We start from the raw sequence: 21,687 nt of genomic DNA on the forward strand, positions 1-21,687 counted from the left end.
TGCTGTTTGACACTTCCTTTCATTTCGTGCGCAGTTGCTTTGTGGTGTTTTTTTCTGTATACTCGATCTTCCCGGATGAAACTTGCTCAACTCTCTAGCCCCGATGAGGGCCGAGCGAGATTTGGCTGTGGTCGTAGGAGCCACGCTGAGACTGTATTGCAAGGAATTACATAATCAGGTTGCTGAATCAGCCTAAGCCAGTTTTCTTTACTAATTTTCAGAGGGGGGGGGGGGGGACACTTTGGCCGACAAGACGTCATCAGTGTGGGGGCCGCCACACGTTTGAAACCATTGTGGGGTTTGACAGGGGCACGACGACGATGATGGGGGGGACGGGAGGTGTCACTCTTTGTGTATTGTCGGGGGCCAAACGTCAGGGGCCGCACTAAAGGCCACGAGGGTGCGTCAGTGGCCAGCAGGCCTTGCAACGAAAAACACTGGCCTCAGCTGTCAAGGTCTTGTGCTGGTCCTATTAAATCTGGCGAATATAAGCGAAACCATCGGATGTAATTTCTGGTTGTGCCGCGCGATGTGCAGCACGATGTCTGTGACGTTTGGCTCCACGTGTGTGTTTCGAACTTCTATTGCACCGTATGTAGCCAACCGTGCTAAACGGAGGTGCGGGAGCTTCTTCTCGTGTGTCCCAGTGCGTTTGCATTCGGCACACGTTACCCCCATGCGCGAACAGCACACACATGGCTCTCCAATGTCTCTTATATTATTCCCATATTTTTTCACCCTGATTATTATCGCTTGAGATGGAAGGTCTCGTTTGTATGGGTGTCCACGGTGTCAATTGGCACATACGCTCTCGGATGTGTATTTTGGTTGTACCACGTGTTGTCAAATAACTGAACAATTCAGTTCCTTAAGAAGCCCCAGGCACGTTGAGCTGAAACGTCGGACATCGTGCCGTACAACACGCGGTACAACTCGAAAATACACCAGAGAGCTTGACAAGAGCAACCTCTTCAACGCCTCCATCTCTGCATTTTAACCCCGACTTAGCAGCAGAGACTGTTTTAGCAACAGAGACTGGTTTGTTTCATGAGCAGAGGATGTGAGGGTCGCTAGCCCCCGAGATCCCTCCCTCGATAATGCTAACGGCCGGGCTAGCATCATCAATCGCCCCCCCGCTGCTAGGTTCCTCACCCGTGGCGTGGGAACCATCGCCCGAGGATTCCCCTCCCCCGCGGGTCCGCGTAGCCGGCATGGCTAATTACCGAGTAGTATTCTGCCCCTCCCTACTACGATACCTCCCTGTCCTAATCGCGCGCCTGCAACCCACACGGAGCGAACGTACGCACGCCCACACACACACACGCCGCTCCGCGCACTCCAACTCAACTCACGTTATGATCGCGCACCTGTATCGCACACGGGGTGGTCGCACGCACACACACGCAGCTCCCCACGCGACACACTGCTCAACAAGATCACGCGAGACCACGCTTCGCTATTAATGATTTATTATATGCTACCTGCGAATTGATGTGGAATCAGTGAGTCGACGAGGCTGGCCTATTCCACCCAAACCTGTACGTATTCCCTATTTATCGGCTTACGCTACCCTACTTCACCCCCCCACTCACTGTTTGGTGCCCGCGGTGGTTCGCTGCTCCCGGTGCTAACAGCGCACCTCGACGCGTCGCACGGACGTCCGGGTCGCTGGCTGGAGCTGCTGCGGGTCCGCTGGCCTGGAGAGAAGAGCCCGATTTTCCCTTTGCGCTCCCCATTTGTCCTGATTCCCGGACCCCTACCCCCTTCCCACGCACCGTGCGCCTTTGCTATGCTAATTAATCCTTTGTCCGCGCGGCGTGAACTCCAAACAATGGCACGCGCCCCCCCTCGCCCGGGCCAGGCAGCTCCGCGGTGCCTTTGTTCCGCTAATCAATGAGCGACCTGCACGGCGCAAATTCCAATCAATCCTTTTCTCACGCAGGCCCCCATCATCGAGGTTCATGCGGCGGTGTCCATCACAAAGGCCCGTCGTGGGAAGCTGTGCATGGCTCCTCGCGCGCCTCCCCTCTCCCAATTATTTATACTAATAGCCTTATCCTTAAACTCCCCTAACAATGCTGCCTGCGCGCTCAAGCGTAATTATCCCAACCCTCCATGACTATGCGCAACAGCTCCTGCGGTCCCGCTATTCGTGCTGTCCCGTCCCTCCCCTGCTTGCCCCGTCGACCCGTGGGGGTGTGTGTGGGGGGAAAATGCACCTCAACCGCGGTGGCCGAATGCCCCATGCCGCGACCACACCATATTACGGCTGGTCGCAGCGCCGCGGCGCAACGTAGCACGGGGGGAGGTCGTCCAATTCCCTGATCGCCGGAAACCGTGAGAGTTAACCCCGATAAGGGTTTCTCGGATAAAAACCGGTCGGCCAGGTGACCTCCCCTCGGAGCTCTATGGGGGGGGGGAAATGCGTGCGGGTGTGTTCGTGTGAGGTGAGGTGAGGGGGACGCGGGGTTGGCTCCGTTGCTTGGTGGTGGTGAAGTCGGGGGTTTGGGCGCCTGCCGAACGGCTTCGTGGCGGCGGCATCACATAGCCCCCCGAGGTGCCAGTCCCCGTCCCGGGTTGACTGGAGCACCTCGCTTGGGCCGCGCCCACGAGGAAACGTTGCGGGGTCCGGGGGATCCGTCCGGACCTGGTGGCTGGCCTCGGGGCGGGTGGTTCCGTCCTCTGTAGCTCCTGCGGCGGTCTCCTCCTCCACTCCAGCGGCTCTCCCCGTCCTCCGGCACCTGTGGGCTGGGGCACAAACTCAGCAGCGGAAGGGTTTAGTGGCCGTCGTCCGCGTCTTCTCCGGACTGGATCGGGGCGTCTCGGGGGCCCGGCGGGGCCCATGTAGTGTGCGAGGCCCCCCAACACGAGGGGTGCGGGTACTCCGGGATTTCGGGGCCTTCGGGTGACGGGGTCCTCTCTCGCCGGGGCCGCTTTCCACGGTTTTAAGCGGCGGACGTTGACCACCGTCTCTCGATCCCTCTCCCCGCCATAGATTAGTACCGTCCAGGGGGATATCTGCCGCACCACGGTCCAGGGTCCCCGCCAGTAGGTCGTCAGTTTCCCCACCTGCCCGGCCCCGACGCGAGGGGTGTGTAGCCACACCTTAGCACCTGTCAGGAATAAGGGGGGTTCCATGCGGGGTCGGGTGCCCTGTTCCTGCCGCCGATGCGCGGCTTCCCCTTGCGGGTATGCTCGGCCTCGGGCTTCTCGCAGGGTCTCCAACAGGTGTTCCACGGGGCGGCTTCCCTCCTCCGGCTGGGGGGAAGGGACGCCGAATAGCAGATCTGCGGGTAAACGAGACTCACGGCCGAACATCATTAAAAACGGGGTTTGCCCCGTCGACGTGTGTACGGTGGTGGCGTAGGCGAAAAGGGCATAGGGGAGGTGTTCGTCCCAATCCCGTTGATTTGCAGCCGCCATACGTTTGAGTTTCCCCGCTAGGGTCTGATTCATGCGTTCTACCATACCATTCGCCTGGGGGTGGTACGCTGTGGTTCGGTCCTTCTGGATTCCGAATTCTCGGCACAGTGCCTGGAACAGCTCGGCCTCGAACTCGCTACCCTGGTCGGTGAGGACTCGTTCTGGGATCCCGTGCTTGAGTACGTAATGTTCCACGAATGCCCGGGCCACCACCAAGGCCGTTTTATCAGGGATGGCCACTGCCACGGGGTAGCGGGTGAAATACTCTACTGCGACTAGAATATACCGGTTGCCTCGATGGGATCGTGGGAATGGCCCCTGTAGATCGATCCCGACCAGCTGATTTGTGCGGCTGACGCGGAACGGCCTTAGGGGTACCTGGTATCGTGCCGGTTTCGGCCCGCACTGCTGACAGGCGCGGCAGCCCTGTACCCAGGCCGCCACGTCTTGTGCCAATTTGGGCCAGAGATACTGGCGACGCAGGGTCTCTCGAGTGCGTCGTTCCCCATCGTGGCCCCCGAGTGGGTGGTCATGCACCAGCCGAAGCAGCTGGGGTCGCACCTGGGCAGGAACACAGATGCACCCCGGCTGGCCGGCCTCGGTTAACTCCCGTACCACTCCGTTCTGCACACACAACCGGGCATACAAACCGCTCCAGGGTCCTGGCAGGGCGCTCTTTTCCTCCCGCAGTGCCGCCTCCACTGCCGCCAGATCGGGATCTCGCTGCTGGGTCTGTCTCAGCTGCTCGTCGTTCAGGCCCGGGAAGGCGCAGCCGACGTCCTCCTGGATCCGTCCGATCGGGTCCCGAGCCGCGGGTCCCGCGCTTGCCGTGCGGTCGACGGGATCCTCGGTGCCACCTGTGAGGGCCTCTGTGGCGCACACTGCACTCTCTCTCGCTGGGGGGGGGTCAGTGGCCGCGGCCGCTCGGGGGTCCGTTGCCTGCCGGCAGCGTCCCCCCGTGAAGCACGGGCAGGCCTCCTCCGCCCTTGTCTCGGCGTCCACCGTGGGTCGCCTCGACAAGGCGTCCGCGTTTGCATGCGTCCGGCCAGCCCGATACTCGATTTGCAGGTTGTACTCCTGCAACTGCGCCAACCAGCGGGCCATCTGCCCCCGCGGCTCCTTGAATGTAAGAAGGAACTGCAGAGCATAATGGTCAGTGCGTACGCGACATTTCCTGCCGTACAAATACGGCCGGAACTGCTTACATGCGAAAATCACGGCGTACAACTCTTGGCGGGTCACGCAATAGTTCAGCTCGGCCCCACTCAAGGTCCGGCTGGCGTACGCGATGACTCGTTCCGTCCCATCCTGTACCTGTGACAACACCGCGCCCAGCCCGCTGCTGCAGGCGTCGGTGTCCAAAATAAAATCGGTGGTAAAATCGGGGAAAGCGAGGGTGGGGGCGTGGGTGAGGTGGTCTTTGAGAGTGGTGAAGGCCGTCTGGCAGGCCCCCGTCCACTGGTAGGGGTGCTTAGGGGAGGTGAGTTGGGTGAGGGGGCGTGCAATCTCGCTGAATCCCTTTACAAATCGGCGATAATAGGTGGCGAGCCCCAAAAATGATCTGATCTCCGTCAGATTCCTTGGCCGTGGCCACTCCACTACGGCGCGTACCTTCTCCGGATCGGTGTGCACACCTGCCTCGCTGACGCGATGCCCGAGGTACCCCACCTCGCGTTGTGCGATGTAACACTTACGTGGCTTGAGCTTGAGATGAGCCGCTCGCAGTCGCTGGAACACCTCTCGAAGCCTGGACCAATGCTCAGACAAAGATCTACTGAACACTATCACATCGTCCAAGTAAATCAGGCACTGTTCCCATTGCAAGCCCCGCATCACCAACTCCATCAGCCGCTGGAACGTCGCGGGCGCATTGGTGAGTCCGAACGGGAGTACTCGAAACTCGAATAGCCCCATCGGGGTGGTGAATGCGGTTTTCGGCCGATCCTCCTCCGCCATCTCCACCTGCCAGTACCCGGACGCGAGATCGAGGGTGGAAAAATATCGCGCTCCAGCGAGGCTGTCGAAGGTGTCGTCGATGCGGGGTATGGGGAAGGCATCGCCGAGCGTGACTGCATTTAGTTTACGGTAATCGACGCAGAACCGGGTTGACCCATCCTTTTTCGTCACTAGTACCACTGGGGCTGACCAGGGGCTCGCCGAGGGCTGAATTATGTTATCGCGAAGCATGTCCCCAACTGCCTCTTTGATTTGGGCGCGTTCGGGTGCGCCCACTCGGTACGCAGGGAGTTTGATGGGTCGGGCTGCACCGGTGTCAATTTGGTGCTTAACAAGATCGGTCCGACCCACGTCCGAGTCGTGTTCACTGAATACGTCGGCATACTCCCGCAGTAACTCGCGCAGCCGATCGGCCTCTCCCTTAGGTAAATCCGCCCATGGTACATGTAACGCGTCGAGCAGGGGAACGACCTCGGCTCGGGGAGTCGGGCCGACTCGCCAGGCCAGGTCCTGGTCACCCTCAGGACGCCCGGGGTCCTCAGCCCAGAGTGCGAACACCGAGTCGTTAGAGTGGCGTGCGTGCAGGGGGTGTACGGTGGCTATCGGGGTGCGCCGCCGCAGTATCGCTGGGGTACTGTGGGGGTTAAACATCCGCATAAACAATCGGTCCCCATCTGCGTTTACCAACGTGGCGGATCCCACGACCCCATACCGTTTTGCCAACTCCGGGTGAGGAGTTAGCATTACCTCTCCTGATGGTCGGAGCGCGGGGTCGGTGGGGGATGTTGCCACCGGCACCAGCATCTCGGTGAGCGGGCCGATGGTGACTGCCGTCGCCAGGATAGCGGCCACAGGTGCGAAGCGGGGGCGCGTTGGTTCTCGTCCCAGGAACGGTATCCGCTCGCCGTTGCTCTCCATGGTGGCGCATCGCTGGCGGGGTTGCACGTTGAGTCCCAGCCGTTCTAAGAGGTCGGTACCTGCGATACACTCGTGACACAACGCACTCGACACGTAGAACTCCTGGGTGCACACCTGACTGCCTATGCGGACCTCTAGGGTGGCTCTCCCCAGCAGCCCCATTCCGGCTCCGCTCGCCGTGTGCAGCGCGCGGTCCGGGGCCTGCAGGTGATGCACGTCGACCCCGATCGCGCTGCAGTGCGCTGCGCTCACGAGCGAGGCCACCGCCCCCGTGTCCAGCAGAATTCGGGTACGCACTCCGTTTACCTCCCCTTCCACCAGCGATGTGGCCCCCGTGATCCCCGCCACCAGCTCCCGTAGCCAGTCGCCAGGAGTCACCGTTTCCGTGGGCGTTGTTGTTGGAACCTGTGTGGAGATCACTCGCTCGCCATTATTCTCATTATCGTCTATTTGTATCGGGACCACGTCGATTGCACCCCTAGTTGGTCCGCTCACTAGGGGGCGTTGGAGTTTAACCCCCGCGCCTGCCTAGCTCGGGTGATTTCAGGACAGTCTCTCACTAGATGCCCTCGGCGATCACACATATAACATGCCCGGGGAGGGGGGGCAGCTCCGTAGTGGGCCCCCTGCCCGCTCCCTCTCCCTCCCCCAGTACGCAGTTGTCCCAAATCGGACTCTAATTGGGACACCCTCCCAGCTAGTCCCCCTACTGTCGAGCGTAGTTCACCCATCTCAGACTGGAGGGTCTTCATATTTTTATTTGCTTCCTCGCGTACCTGGGTTACCCTCTCACCTACGTGGGTTACCTTACCGTCCATTCGGTCTACCCGGCCAGCAATATCTCCAATGCCGGTCTGTAACCCGGCTACCCACCCCGGGGTAGTCTCGCTGGGTCTCTGGGGCTCCCTTGCCCGTCCCCTTCCTGCGATGGCGAGCTCCTCCTCCTCGTCCGAGAGTAGGCTCGCTACGGCGCACTCTCGTCCCCTCCCTCGAGGCTGCGCGCGCTCACCAGAGAGCTTCTCGCATTTACGCGCGCGCTCGACAAGTGTGTTAAAGGAGAGGCGTGCACCGTCTATATTTGGCTGCCACCACAGGGTGCGTGCCAAATATCGCTGGACCTTCCCGGCGGCGAGGCTCTCAATTACTTTCGCCTCGTGCTCCGGGTACGCGAGCTGGGTCAACATGCGTACGTCCTCGGCGTAATCTCGCAGATCCTCGCCGGGCTGGCGGCGGCGTGCCTCTAAGGCCGCCTGCGCATCCTCCTCGTCATAGGCGCCGAAGCGCCGTTCGAGTTCGCACATTAATTTTTCCCACTGAGTTTGTACGCTTGCGGGCAAAGCTTCCACAAAGTCAGCTGCCCGTCCATCTAAATGTAGCTCTAACTGCTGCAACGACTCCTCATCTGACCACCCATTAACCTTTTTCGCCCCCCTGATGCTGCGGGCAAACGATTTCCATGTTGGAATTCCTTTGCCCGTAAATGTGCATTTGATTTTAATCTGGGTTGGGGGGCCTCTTTCCCTTGGGGGTGCGGGGGATCGTCCCGTTTCTGACACCAATATGTGAGGGTCGCTAGCCCCCGAGATCCCTCCCTCGATAATGCTAACGGCCGGGCTAGCATCATCAATCGCCCCCCCGCTGCTAGGTTCCTCACCCGTGGCGTGGGAACCATCGCCCGAGGATTCCCCTCCCCCGCGGGTCCGCGTAGCCGGCATGGCTAATTACCGAGTAGTATTCTGCCCCTCCCTACTACGATACCTCCCTGTCCTAATCGCGCGCCTGCAACCCACACGGAGCGAACGTACGCACGCCCACACACACACACGCCGCTCCGCGCACTCCAACTCAACTCACGTTATGATCGCGCACCTGTATCGCACACGGGGTGGTCGCACGCACACACACGCAGCTCCCCACGCGACACACTGCTCAACAAGATCACGCGAGACCACGCTTCGCTATTAATGATTTATTATATGCTACCTGCGAATTGATGTGGAATCAGTGAGTCGACGAGGCTGGCCTATTCCACCCAAACCTGTACGTATTCCCTATTTATCGGCTTACGCTACCCTACTTCACCCCCCCACTCACTGTTTGGTGCCCGCGGTGGTTCGCTGCTCCCGGTGCTAACAGCGCACCTCGACGCGTCGCACGGACGTCCGGGTCGCTGGCTGGAGCTGCTGCGGGTCCGCTGGCCTGGAGAGAAGAGCCCGATTTTCCCTTTGCGCTCCCCATTTGTCCTGATTCCCGGACCCCTACCCCCTTCCCACGCACCGTGCGCCTTTGCTATGCTAATTAATCCTTTGTCCGCGCGGCGTGAACTCCAAACAATGGCACGCGCCCCCCTCGCCCGGGCCAGGCAGCTCCGCGGTGCCTTTGTTCCGCTAATCAATGAGCGACCTGCACGGCGCAAATTCCAATCAATCCTTTTCTCACGCAGGCCCCCATCATCGAGGTTCATGCGGCGGTGTCCATCACAAAGGCCCGTCGTGGGAAGCTGTGCATGGCTCCTCGCGCGCCTCCCCTCTCCCAATTATTTATACTAATAGCCTTATCCTTAAACTCCCCTAACAATGCTGCCTGCGCGCTCAAGCGTAATTATCCCAACCCTCCATGACTATGCGCAACAGCTCCTGCGGTCCCGCTATTCGTGCTGTCCCGTCCCTCCCCTGCTTGCCCCGTCGACCCGTGGGGGTGTGTGTGGGGGGAAAATGCACCTCAACCGCGGTGGCCGAATGCCCCATGCCGCGACCACACCATATTACGGCTGGTCGCAGCGCCGCGGCGCAACGTAGCACGGGGGAGGTCGTCCAATTCCCTGATCGCCGGAAACCGTGAGAGTTAACCCCGATAAGGGTTTCTCGGATAAAAACCGGTCGGCCAGGTGACCTCCCCTCGGAGCTCTATGGGGGGGGGGAAATGCGTGCGGGTGTGTTCGTGTGAGGTGAGGTGAGGGGGACGCGGGGTTGGCTCCGTTGCTTGGTGGTGGTGAAGTCGGGGGTTTGGGCGCCTGCCGAACGGCTTCGTGGCGGCGGCATCACAAGGACACTGGGTGGCAGGAGGCCCCCGCACCTGATCACACTCAGTGTGGTGACCTTCGAGTTTACACGTTTCCCCTGGAAGCCTGGAGTGGTTTTGCTGTGAAATCGTGCTCGCTCTACCAGTCGCTTTAGAGCAGAGAAGAGGCTTATTGACCGTGTTATTGTCCCAGGGCTGGCCATAATGATTGCGGTGTCCATAGGGGCCAGAACAGACTCCAGAGATGGCCTTGATAAAAGCTTTTGTGTGGAAGCTTTGTGGCCGTGGACATGTTGTGTCTTCAGACATGTGTGCGACGTTTTTGGTTTTGGGGCAATGAATTGGATATTCCTTGCATACGGAACTATAAAATGGATGCCACACTTCTTTTAAGTTTGGATTATGTTTTATTATTATTGCAGCAGCACACATTTCCACTCACTTGTTATTAGAATAAACACTTTGCAATGCCATTTTGTCCAAAATGCTTGCTTACTCTATACCGTTAATTACCTTTCAAGGTACAATTTAAAAAAAGTTTTAGAAAATAGCTACGTTTATATGGAACCAAAGTATAATGCGTAAGAGATTAGTCAGTAGTGTAGTTTAGTTTATTTCTTCATCGTTCAAAAGTCGATTCTAAAAGGCTCTTACTTCGTACAACTTACAGCTTAAGCATGCCTGACGGATGAGATGTATAATACACGCACCCACGTGAACCCTTTCGGCTTCTCATTACACTTGCCTGAGTAATGTTAGTTAAACCAATTGAGTGAAGGACAAACACACTCTTTAATCTATTGTGGCAGTACAGTGCTTGAGCATGGTTTCAACATTAAATCAAAACATTTCGGGGCAGAGTGTGGATAGTGCAACACAAGCACGGTATAACCAAAAAAACACCCTCACAACATTCGTCATTAACACTGTCTGTCCTTGAACAAAAATACAAGGTGCTTCAAAAAAATGTTGACACGTCTGAGAATTTGCAACAATACCACAAGACATGTGTCGCCTCCGGGCTCTAGAGACCATCTGGAGAAGATTCCAGGCAACGTGTTGACAATGATGGCGAACAAGTGGAGACTTTTAAACTTTTTGAAGCTATTAACATCACATTTGTTATCATGTTAAAACGATAGTCCCATGTCAGTGTTGACTTTTGTCGAAGCACCCTGTATATAGAGTAAGCTGTCTTCGGAGCATGTGGAGAGGGCATGAAGACGCACAGTATGCAGAGGTTTTTTTCTCCCAGTTGGAGATCACACTTTTACCATGCGTTGCCCTGAGCTACTACATGTACCTACGAATATCTATAACTGGGAAATGAGATCCTGAATGTCCACTGATATAAAAAAAAAACTACTCGTCAAAATTAAAAAACCATTCGTTTGATCAATTTTGTAAAAATAATTAAATAGTTGTCGGTTGTCTCAGAGCTCCAGAGGACAACTTTCTTTGCCCAAAACATCAGCCTGCGTTGTGTTTGCAATTTTAAGGCAGTGTTAATGATCGATTAATTCTGGGAGTTTTTTTTCTCTTCGCTCGTTCCACTGTGAAAGTCGATCCGATGCCGCTGCGAGTTTACAATCGTAAAATCGGCCACGTGTTCCAGTCTTTGAAACCGCGCAGAGCTGCTTTACAGACGCCGGGTTTTCGATGGGGGCTCTCTCATTGCCACGTGGTCCAAACGGGCAACGCATCGCACGTGGCTTGCCGATCAGCTTTTACCAACAAGTTCAGAAGCTCTGCCTCTAGAGATGTCGAGCGTGACAATCGAGAAGAGATTACCGCAGCGATTGCAACTTAAAGCACTTACAGTAGGAAAGCATTGCCGCCACTTTGGAGTAATCTGTGCCACATGCAGCAAGCCTATCCTCATTTTAGCAGGTATTTTTTTTTCATTAGAATCGTGCTGGTTAATAAAAAATTTTTTTTAACCTTGTTCAGAAAATCAATAAGGAAGGATAAACATACTCTTAGGTTGTTTTCGGTAAAGTCACGTAGGAATAAATAAATAATAAAGCAGCTTTTGCTTGAATAATTAATTTATATTATTATTTCTATCAGTTGCATTATTTATGTTTATTATGTATTTATTTTCACCTACGTGACTTTACCGAAAAAACCTAAGAGTATGAATCCTTGCAGTCACGAAAGCTTCAAATATAGAATTAAGGATAAACAAGTTTTATTTATTTATTTCTACTGTCATCGCAAATGGTCCTGGAAACCCTAAATCCCTCTTCATTTCCAGTCAACTCCCTCTGGCTTTTATGGAACTCAGTTTCCTCATTTACTCCATCAGTGGCCAAGTACGAAAAACTCTGGCCCTGTTTCCATGGCAAAGTCAGGAAAATCACGAATGGCATCGTGGTGTCTGCCTCTGCTCCTCCTAGTGCCTTTCCCGTCTCGAAAGCACATACCCTTGACATCTGTCAACATTTCATCATAAATATCACACAAAAAAACACAACCCAACAAAAAACTTCATCCATCCTCAGTAATGTGTCTACCAAACGCATCCCTCACCCACCCTGGCCCCGTATATCACCAGCTTTGTCAATGCCTCCATCTCATCTGTGTATATTCCCCCAGCTCCCAAGCCTGCTGCTGCTGCTATTCCCAACCTGAAATAAAACCACACTGGATGCCAACATCATTGCCAATTTCCACCCCGTCTCAAAACCCGCCTTTTCTTAAAAAAGTGTCAGATAGGGTTTTCTTTCATATCTCTCCAAACACTTCTCCTCCCGAGGTCTCCACGACTCAGGGAACTCTGCTTTCACCAAGGCGATTCTCTAGAGACTGTTCTCCTACATGTGGTAAGCGGACGTCTTCTCTCCTCGGACCGTGGATCATTCTCTCTGCTAGTCCTTTTATTCTGCTTTTTACATCATGGACTGCTCCATCCTCCTTGAGTGTCTTCACACAACAATGCAGGCATCTCTGACACACTTCGTCTCCTGGGTCCATTCTCGCCTCTCAAACGGCTACTTTTACATTTTCATACGAATACTGTCTTCCTACTCTTTGGTTTCTTCGGTAAAGTCACGTAGGTAGAAAAATAATAGATCACGACGTTTCGATCGCAACACAAGCAATCGTCATCAGGTGGGACAACCACAGCAAGAAAAAACTGCTGAAGTAGGCGATTGCTTGTGTTTTGATCGAAACGTCGTGATCTATTATTTTTCTACCTACGTGACTTTACCGAAAGAACCAAAGAGTATGGATTCCTGCAGTCACGAAAGCTTCAAATCAACTGTCTTCCTCTCTAAAATCCCTGTGCTTATGCATCCACGCAAGACTCCATCCTAGGCCCCCTGCTCATTTCAGGCAAGATCATATCCAGTTTTAATGTCGGCCCTCCCTTGCATTGGTAATTGTAATCTGTACATCTAACTCCACGTATCGGACTTCACTGTCCACTCTCACATTCTGCTTTGACATGGTCTCGTGTTGAATATGTTCTAACGTTCTCCAAATAAACGCTGCCGAATTGATGTCCTCCTCATCGGACAAAAATGTTCACTTTCAGTGGACTCCAGTTTTAGTGTGCACCTCTCAAATCCTTGACATTAAATTGGCAAAGAGTGCACAGCCTTGGAGTTGTTATAGATCCTGAGCTGCTATTATTCTCATTCCACATATCTCAACTCTCCAGGATCTCACGCATCCATTTGCGTCACCTCTCCGGCACCCACTATTTATTTCCTTAACCCAGCTAGCGCCGAGACCCGACCCCTGTCACGTGACTGATCTCCAAACTCCACACGATCTACAATATTACTGCCAGGCTCCTCGCTATAATCTGCAAGTGAGACGTCACACGTATATTCTAATCACCCCACCGGCTCCTAAAGCAGTACTGGATCAATTTCAAGGTCACACTCAACATCTCTGTGGGCTCGCTCCCTACCTACCTCGACCGTTGCGTCTCACTCCCCTCTCCTCCACACACGCACTGCTCCAGTCACCAATGTGTTCCGTCAAATCCCCCCGTGAACCATCACTCAGTGGGAAGTTGCTCACTGTCCTCCGCTAACCCCATAGTCTGCAACTCTCTTTCCCAGGCCGTCCGTTCTATCGATTCCCTCCTACCCCTGTTCAAGTCCAGGCTCAAAATCATCCTCTTTTTGTCTCTGCCTATGACTGACTTCCTCTTTATCTCGACACAATAAACACACCCACTTGTTCTGTCCAGCACCTCGAGATGTGGTTGCATTTGGGTGATAAAATACATAGATAAACGTTGCCTTTCATTGTGTTCTTCCGAAGAGACCCACCAAGCTCACAAACGGGAAACAACATGGACACGTGCTCGATATATGAACGAATAAATGCATTCGGGATGCAGTGAATAAGTTCGAAGTTTAAATAGGCTACACTTGACAAAATTCCATTCAATAATAGACAGTTATAATCAGGGTGCTAATGTAAACAGAAATCATTAATTGCAGTACAGTACACGAGACAAGCAGTGGCTGATTGGGAGAAACACATCCATCCATCCATAAGGCGTAAATATATGTGTCGTTAAAACCCGCCACCACCCGACACAGCCAACTAGTAAGGGTTGGCACGTAAACAGAACGTGCCAAAAACCTCTGTTATGGATGATATTGGTCGCGAAAGCCTACGTGTTAAACTGTGAAACATCCATCCATCTTGCAAAACATATTTGAATAAAAACAGCAAGTTTAAAATTCGAATAAACTGAGATATTTCTACGGATTATTTTTATGGAAATCCAGCGTATCTCCAACAGGGCCTTGCAAGACAATGCTAGTTGTCTCTAAGTCACAAGTAAGATTTCACTCTTTATTCATTTCAAGAGCTAGTGTTGTTTACGACGAATATTCTGAATGGCTATTTTGGCAAATAAACTTTAAATTGGCTAAAGTTTTTGTTTGCCATTTGTCAAAATACACTTGGGTTTAATTGAGACTGGTTGGGTCAAAGTGTGTCGAAGTGTGAAACAGTCACTAGATTTGACAGGCTGCACATGTATGCAGTTGGTCACAGATGATACAGTTATAAAGGCGGAAAATGTCAGATACTTTCTCAGAAAAGGTCCACTTTGTGATGTTAATACTTCCACTACTTATACCATTCAGATTAATGTACTCTGTTATTAATGTGATGGAATGTAATGTTATTATAAACCAATGTGGACGTATGTTGTTTACCATGTTTTAATCTATTAACACCCTATGGAAATAAGCTACAATTTCTTAAACATCCGTAAATGCAACAAAAATACTACATTTGCAACATTCTTGGTAATTTTACTTACGTCAGTACATGCAGATATTCTGCTTTTTAAAATGAATGTTGAATGGAGTTAGGAGAAATCAAATACAGTATTACAATATGTCATGGATTATACTAGGTTAGTAAGAACCTGGAATACATTCTGAAGGAACTAAAATACTGGACAATACTTAGGAACCATTCTGTAGATATGGAGTTCAGCAATATTTAAAATGAGCACTACGTCGGCAATACCCAGTCACCATTCTGTTCTTGCGCATGGCATTGTGTTTGGGAGCTAAATGCCAAATGTCGAAGTCTGCTCGCCACGACAAGAAGGCTTCAGGAAAGAGTTCGTGTCGTTTTGCTATTCCTCCGTTGAAGTCGCGCAGACTACTGTGGGTTTGATAATTGTTTTTTTACCCTTTTATCTGGCAACAAAACTGACACCTTTTTTTTTACAAGGAGTCATGTTTGCATAAACCACAATGCCTGCATAATGCAAACAAAAAACATAACTCTGATAATGTCTGCACTGTCCCTGAAGTTGATTGGTCCACACCCGAGACAGCTTTCCTTAGAGCCTAGTCTCACTAGGCGCAATACGCCTTTAGGCTCTAAGGAAAGCTGTCTCGGGTGTGGACCAATCAACTTCAAGGACAGTGCATACATTATCAGAGTTATGTTTTTTGTTTGCATTATGACTGCAGGTATTGTGGTCTATGCAAACATGACTCCTTGTAAAAAAAGGTGTTAGTTTTGTTGCCAGATAAAAGGGTAAAAAAACAATTATCATTTTTTTAACTGGCAAATGAGGTTCCAATGGTGTAAATACTGTGGGTTTCTATATGGCCCGTAGTTTTGGTTGCATGGCCACAATCGCACTGTGGTTCATCTTTTATTTCCTGTTATTGAAGGATATACCCGGTTACCATCATTAACACTGTTTTGCTACATTACGTCATCCAGTCGGGTCTTTGCTTAGATGTCTTCAACACACTTCCTTGTGGCTTGAAGCTATTTTTAGTTTTAATGGCTTTCTGACAAAATTCAGGTCCCATAACAATGAATTCCAGGTCATATACTGCACACAACCACAACTCTATATATTTATATTTGGACAAACGTTTTAAGTGTATCTTTGTTACATACATTTTATTGAAGAAAACCTTACGTTATTTTCGAGATGTTTGCTCCCATATCCCAATGACCAATGACATCTTGATTTGACTGTTTATCATGGGTCGCTTTCTGGAGAGGCTTGTGAGACAGGCAGGAGAACTCGAACACGATGATCGACATTCAAAGTGTTGTGTTGTTTGGTAAACTTGTGAAACGCAGACAGGGGAAACACGTTGTTACTTGGTAAAGGAAGCAAGGACAAACGAGTGACATTCATCTACTAAAGTTATTGAAAATGTTTTCTTCAGGTTGTTTTCTAGACATACACATTTTAAAAAAGTAACAGTAAATATTTTGCCCTTTTTAATGATCACGCATTTTGCCGCGCCCATTCCCAGATTATGGGTTTCTACTTGAGAAAGCACTTCCACATGCGCTTAGAGCACATCCACAACCCGGTTGCCGCAGATGGCCCCCGCACTCTGGCGTGTGTCTGCGCCGTGTTTGTACCTGTGACATATGAGATCACGGGCTCACCAAAGCCATGTGATGGGGGCCCTTTTGCTTACCAGGAAAAAAAATCAAGCGAAGCATCGTTGTACGCTGACTTTATGGGTAACACCGTGTTAAATGTAGCGCACACCATGCCGAAATTTCTAGCTTTGTCGTTGAGCTACAGGCAACGCGAAGCATGGGCCCAAACCAAGATAGAAGCCAAATGGTAGTCTTTGTGTTAGCCCAGGTGTGTTGGTTAATTATAGTCGTTCTTCTTCCCACTTGACCAATGCGGCTCCGTGCTGTAACGCTGCTCTGCGGCCGCGTCCTCCAAGGGCAACGGAGACGTGTAGTAATCCAAGAGGGTGCTCTTTCCGAAGTGATCAGACCTTGCTTCCGTGTCCTCGCCGTGCAAGTGCCGGCGCTCCGTTCGAGTCCCGGCGGACGTCTCTGCGGCGCTGGGCGGGCCGACTACCGGCGGCGCGACGCGGGACGTCTCCCCGCGACCGTCGGTGACCGACGCGCTCGGCAAGACGGTGCTCGCGACGCCGACCGGTGCCGCCGCGGTGACTTTGGGGATGACCGCCCCGTCCGCCGGGACGTTGACGGGCTTCCAGAAGATGCAGTAGTAAACGGCCAGCACGATCGCAGCCGACGAGACGGAGAGGACGTAGGCGAAAACCGTCGCCAGCCGCACCCACTTGCGGTTCGTCTTGGCAGCGAGCTTGGCTTTCTTGTCGCCCGTGTAGGTGGGGGCCTTGCCTGGCCGCTCGCCGGCGGGCCGAGAGCCCATGGCGTCGCGCTCGTTCATCGGTGGGTTTCGCAGCGCCACTCTGAGATGTGTCTCGATTCCCTTTGCGCCACGGGTTTATGCCCCCCCCCGCCGCCCCTAGACTGGGCTGCACCGATGACCTCTCCGCGCACACAATTCTCTCTCCTGTACGAATTTAAAGAAAGAAAGAAAAAACTTTGTTGTTGGTGAACTTTGACATGGTTTCACTGCACATTACACGACTGGCAGCCTTTTGAATAGCATTGCTCCCCCATGAGACTGTATAATAGCACCTGTTTTGACAGTTTTGAGATGTGGCAGTTCGGGCCGTATCCCATAATTATGAATTATATCACGCTAGATGAAGTACTGCCGATATAATAATGCAGATTGCTTAATTGCATAGATGTAATGTACAGTCCACGTGCAGCCCTTTGTCAACCCACTGCTATAGGATAGCCACCCTACGCCATGTGGGTCATCGGGGTCGATTGGCCATACCTCTCCACGCTGGTCAGTGCAGTGCGGAGAAGGCAGCGAGCGAGGATTGAGGCGAGGACATATAAGTACAGTACAACGATTGACTTTTGTTCACTTTACATACAGTATTGCATATTCGTCTTTAAATACAGATATATAAAAAAAAAACTATAGCATTGAAATTAACTTGTATTCATGAGCTGTTTAAAAGTTGGATAGATTTAGCAGTTAACTGAGAATGCAAAACAATTACATTCCTAAAGACTGTTCATGTATATCCGCACAGAGCCAAGGCGTGCATTGAGCGTCAATTGAATAATGCTGGACCGAGCGGTCTCAGTGCAAGTTATTTGCTACGCCATCCACACGGCATACATACAGTACAGATGAGTGTAAGCCACAGCAGAAGACAAATGGACAATACAAATCCATTTGACACAGACGTGCGCGTACCCGGCATGCTATCTAGCCACATGGCACGTCCACGTTATTTACCGTACAGCACATACATACCACCGCTTGTGTTTTTGTTGTTGTTGTTGTTGTTACCTTCAAAGGGATATTTCGCCTTTCATTTCCGCGAATCTTGACCTTAGACGAGACTGCTGGGTCCGCGAAGCTTCCACAACTGGCTGAGCTCCTCGTCAAGTTGAGACGCAGGCCACCGCCGCCAAGGCAGCGGCATTGTCGTTCAACATGAGGGGCACCTCCGCCCGGGCTGGCACCGTAGCGCCTGCTGTCCGGGGTGCTGAATCTGTGGGCGGGACTCCGAGCAGGTCGGACGGGCCCCGTTTATTCGGGATCCAGCCCCGTTGCGTTGTGACGCACGACTACGGGCGGCCGAAACGGCTGGAAAGAAATCTGCAGCTGATACAGTGCGACTCGAGCATCAGGGCCGCCTTGCTGGCAATTTCCTCTTGTCACCGCTTGCCATATCTTACCGTAAGTATTGTAACGAAAGCGCACTCGTCCCCCCCCATCCCGCCGTCGCCCCAACACGCATAGCAGCTGCAGCTGCACTAGCAGCTTCAGCTTCAGCAATGTGGCAGCCAGTTTATTACAGTAGTTGGGCAGTCGTGGTGGTTGGTGTGGGTTGTCATTGAACAGCTGCTGCAATTCCCACGGGAAGGTTTCAGGGCTGGTCTGCTCCCCCATCCCTCTCCGCCATCCCTCTCCGCCTCAGCTTGTGAGATGCTAAAATAAACACGCAGTTTCAGATTGCGGTTACATTCCGGCAAGAATTGCTGGGTTTTTTTTCCGGGTGTACAACGCCGCATGCCACGGGTGGCAAAGAACTGAGCACTGTGTAGGTGCACAACTGTGTTTCACTCTGTTAATCCCTGCGTCTTTTAATCGTAAGCTACAGAAAACGAATTGGTTTGTTGTACAAAGATATCTCCCATGATATTAGTTCTCGTTTGACGGCAGAAAGATTTGCCTTGCGATTATAATTAACTGTTTAATACTCTTTTGTCATATTGTCATTGTGTTACATTTTCCTCAATAGGTAAATTAAATAGCATCAAATACATTTGCCACGGTTTTTAGGATGGCATTATCTATAACACCGATAACAGCTTGTACGATGCTTGTCCAATCTCATTTAAACATAACCCATTTGATATTTAACACATCTTAATTGGTTTCTGTTCATGTCTTATGTTTAGCGAAGTTTAAATTTTAAAAGAAATGTAAAGTTACTTGTTTTAAAACCATAAACCAAATTACATTTCAGATGAAGAGAAACATGTACCAGAGGGATAATGCTTGAAAAATGTAACACTGCCCTTTGTAGTAATAAGAAATGAAAGCTCCTGGACTATTTTGGAATAACTGTGGACACCAACAAAGAATTGACCAGCTTTTTGATAAAAAAAATTGCGGACATATTTACTAGACGTTTGGATATAAATGCAATATCTCAATCATGTAATAATCTCCCATTCTTCTTCAACAATGGAGGTAAACTAACTTGAACAATTACAGAATCACTCGTCTCCTATATAAATTGTTCACGGAGATCATTTGGGAACAATGAATGGGCAATTTACTGGCCAATGAGCCACGTGAGTAAGCCGAAGTTATGTTTCCCACATATATACTATCAATCAGACTATGAGACTTTATTTGATTGAGTATAAATTGATGAAGTAATCAGAGCTGTCACAAACCGATTCTTAAAGAAAATATATTTTATAAAGGCTTGACAAAATGGATTTATATAATGGAACACGAAGATTGCCTAAAGTAATATTACATATCAGAGCGAGAGTCCGGAAAAAGGAATCAGATTGAAAAAAAAGAAATACGGTAAATATGAATGATCAACCATCTCAGTTTTGCTGGTGACATCGTCGTTATGATTACAAATGAAAATATAATTATAGAAACTGAAACACGTAATGAAGAAACTGCAAGTTCAGCTCAAGATAAACACAAGTAAAATTAAAATCAGGTGTAAGAAGTTCGCTAACCAAATGGGCACATGTTGTTAACGGTGACACCACTGGAAGCCACATCCTAGTATCTATACCTCGGGCAATTACTGGCGGACTGGGTTCAAAGGATGAAATGAAGCTGGAGTGAGAACAGGGTTGAGTGCTTTTGGAAAATAGAACTTGATAATGACAAAAGACCTTAATGTGCCTACAGGATAAAGGTTGCAATCAGCTGTAAATACGGACATCGACAAGAATAATGGAAGAAAAGCTGACAAATACGCAAGGATGCATGTCAATGCTTGGATTTAGACTGTTAGACAGGCGAGGAACATGTGGATGAGAGAACAAATGCAACTTTGAGGTCTCTTGTTGACTTAAGAGAAGTGTGATCGGGCAGGACACGTAACTCGACGGGGTGATGGACAACAGTCAGGACTGACAACGGAGTGGCAACCGAAGCAGAGGGCACGCACGACCCAGAGGACGTACACCGCAGAGAGGGGGTGACGAAATCATCTCTGGTGTGTGACAGATGGACGGATTGTGTGACCACGAGGTCGTGTGAGATGGTCATTTATACATGATGACTGTACTGAACTCAGGGCACACTGCTGTTAATGTCCAACCCATCACTATGAAACAAGCTATCCCAAAAAAATATTTTCGTGAACATTTAAGTCCAATGAAGTGCTTTGCCTCTGATGGAGTCATGTGAATATGCACAATAATTATCAATTAACGAATCGATTACAACAGATATAACGGACACGATACATACATGAAATTCTGCGCATCAGATTCTGATAGTGCTCTTAATTTCAGCAAATTATATTCATAAGTCAATGTTACTCATGCTAAATTCAACCTGTAACGCAACACAGTATCCACCTGCTCGCAGAGATACCGACTCGGAGACGTGAGGAACCACAGACAAGCAGGAACGCAGCCACGCGATGAGCAGGCTGCCAAACTTGCCCAAGTTCTGTGTTTCTCTATATATCAAGGTGTTTGTCGGCCATTTAATGGGTGTTTCACATGTGGGCGGAAACTGGAGCATCTGGAGAACACACACGCGTGCGAGAGGGAAACACTCGAGCCCATACAGACGGAGCAGGTGGATATTCTTAGGTTTTTTCCGTAAAGTCACGTAGGTAAAAAATAAAAATTTATAAAAGTAAAAAAAAAATTATTTTTATTTTACTTTTATTAATTTTAATTTTTTACCTACGTGACTTCACCGAAAAAAACCTAAGAATATGAATCCTTGCAGTCACGAAAGCTTCAAATCTGGAGCAGGTGGAGTCCACATTGTAGCTGTACCGCCGTCTCCTGGCGGACCAGGGTTATGACAACTTCCTCGATGCCCGCGAGCAGAGAGAGTTTCTCAACATTTTTGCGACCCACCAACCCCTTGCCTCCACAGTGCTGGGTCACCGGGCTGACATAAGTCGGGCGTCACGATGGCGAGATGTTCACTACCTCACCCGGTGTGCAGGAGGTCGTGGGTCCGATCCCGCCTGCTGTATATTTGGAGTTTGAATGTTCTCTCTCTCTCCCCGTGGCTCGTGTGGATTTGTCTTTGGGTCCTCTGGTTCCCCCCCCTACATTTATAATCAACATGCTTTTAGAGTATTTGGCTGCTATAAGCTTCTACCCGATAAACCACTTAATTGAGCTTTCATTTTTGACCAACAAAACGTTTTATAGCTCAGTGGGCCTTAGCTGGTAAAATAAAAAGTTGAGTTTTAGGGAACGAGACTGAACTCAAGGACAGAAACAAAAGCCGAGGAAATATAAATGAGC

General features: G+C 50.9%; 2 protein-coding genes across 8 annotated transcripts in view; one reads left to right on the top strand and one right to left on the bottom strand.

Moving 5' to 3' along the window:
* LOC144723488 (uncharacterized) overlaps nt 1-21,687 on the top strand; it is a 93,096-nt gene that overhangs the window by 53,226 nt on the left and 18,183 nt on the right. For 3 of the 7 annotated variants that reach the window (XR_013586190.1, XR_013586191.1, XM_078602284.1), the window contains one exon: nt 18,040-18,385. The exons of the other annotated variants lie outside the window; for them this stretch is intronic. Coding sequence is in view for 1 of the 3 variants with exons in the window: in XM_078602284.1 (XP_078458410.1) it covers nt 18,140-18,385 (246 nt within the window). In the remaining 2 variants the exon portion in view is untranslated. The remainder of the gene's footprint in view (nt 1-18,039; nt 18,386-21,687) is intronic. 7 annotated transcript variants of the gene reach the window in all.
* Nucleotides 15,251-18,397, bottom strand: INAFM2 (InaF motif containing 2). Its single transcript, XM_078602283.1, has 2 exons — nt 17,993-18,397; nt 15,251-17,128 (listed from the first exon to the last, which is right to left on the bottom strand). The coding sequence occupies exon 2, from the start codon at nt 17,000-17,002 to the stop codon at nt 16,448-16,450; it is 555 nt and encodes a 184-aa protein (XP_078458409.1). The 5' UTR covers nt 17,003-17,128; nt 17,993-18,397; the 3' UTR covers nt 15,251-16,447.

The sequence above is a fragment of the Lampetra planeri genome, chromosome 18, assembly GCF_965212315.1.
Source record: "Lampetra planeri chromosome 18, kcLamPlan1.2.h2, whole genome shotgun sequence".
Taxonomy (NCBI): domain Eukaryota; kingdom Metazoa; phylum Chordata; class Hyperoartia; order Petromyzontiformes; family Petromyzontidae; genus Lampetra; species Lampetra planeri.

Excerpts from the sequence above, each read along its gene's own strand:
- INAFM2 (XM_078602283.1), bottom strand. The coding sequence starts at position 17,002 with ATGAACGAGCGCGACGCCATGGGCTCTCGGCCCGCCGGCGAGCGGCCA.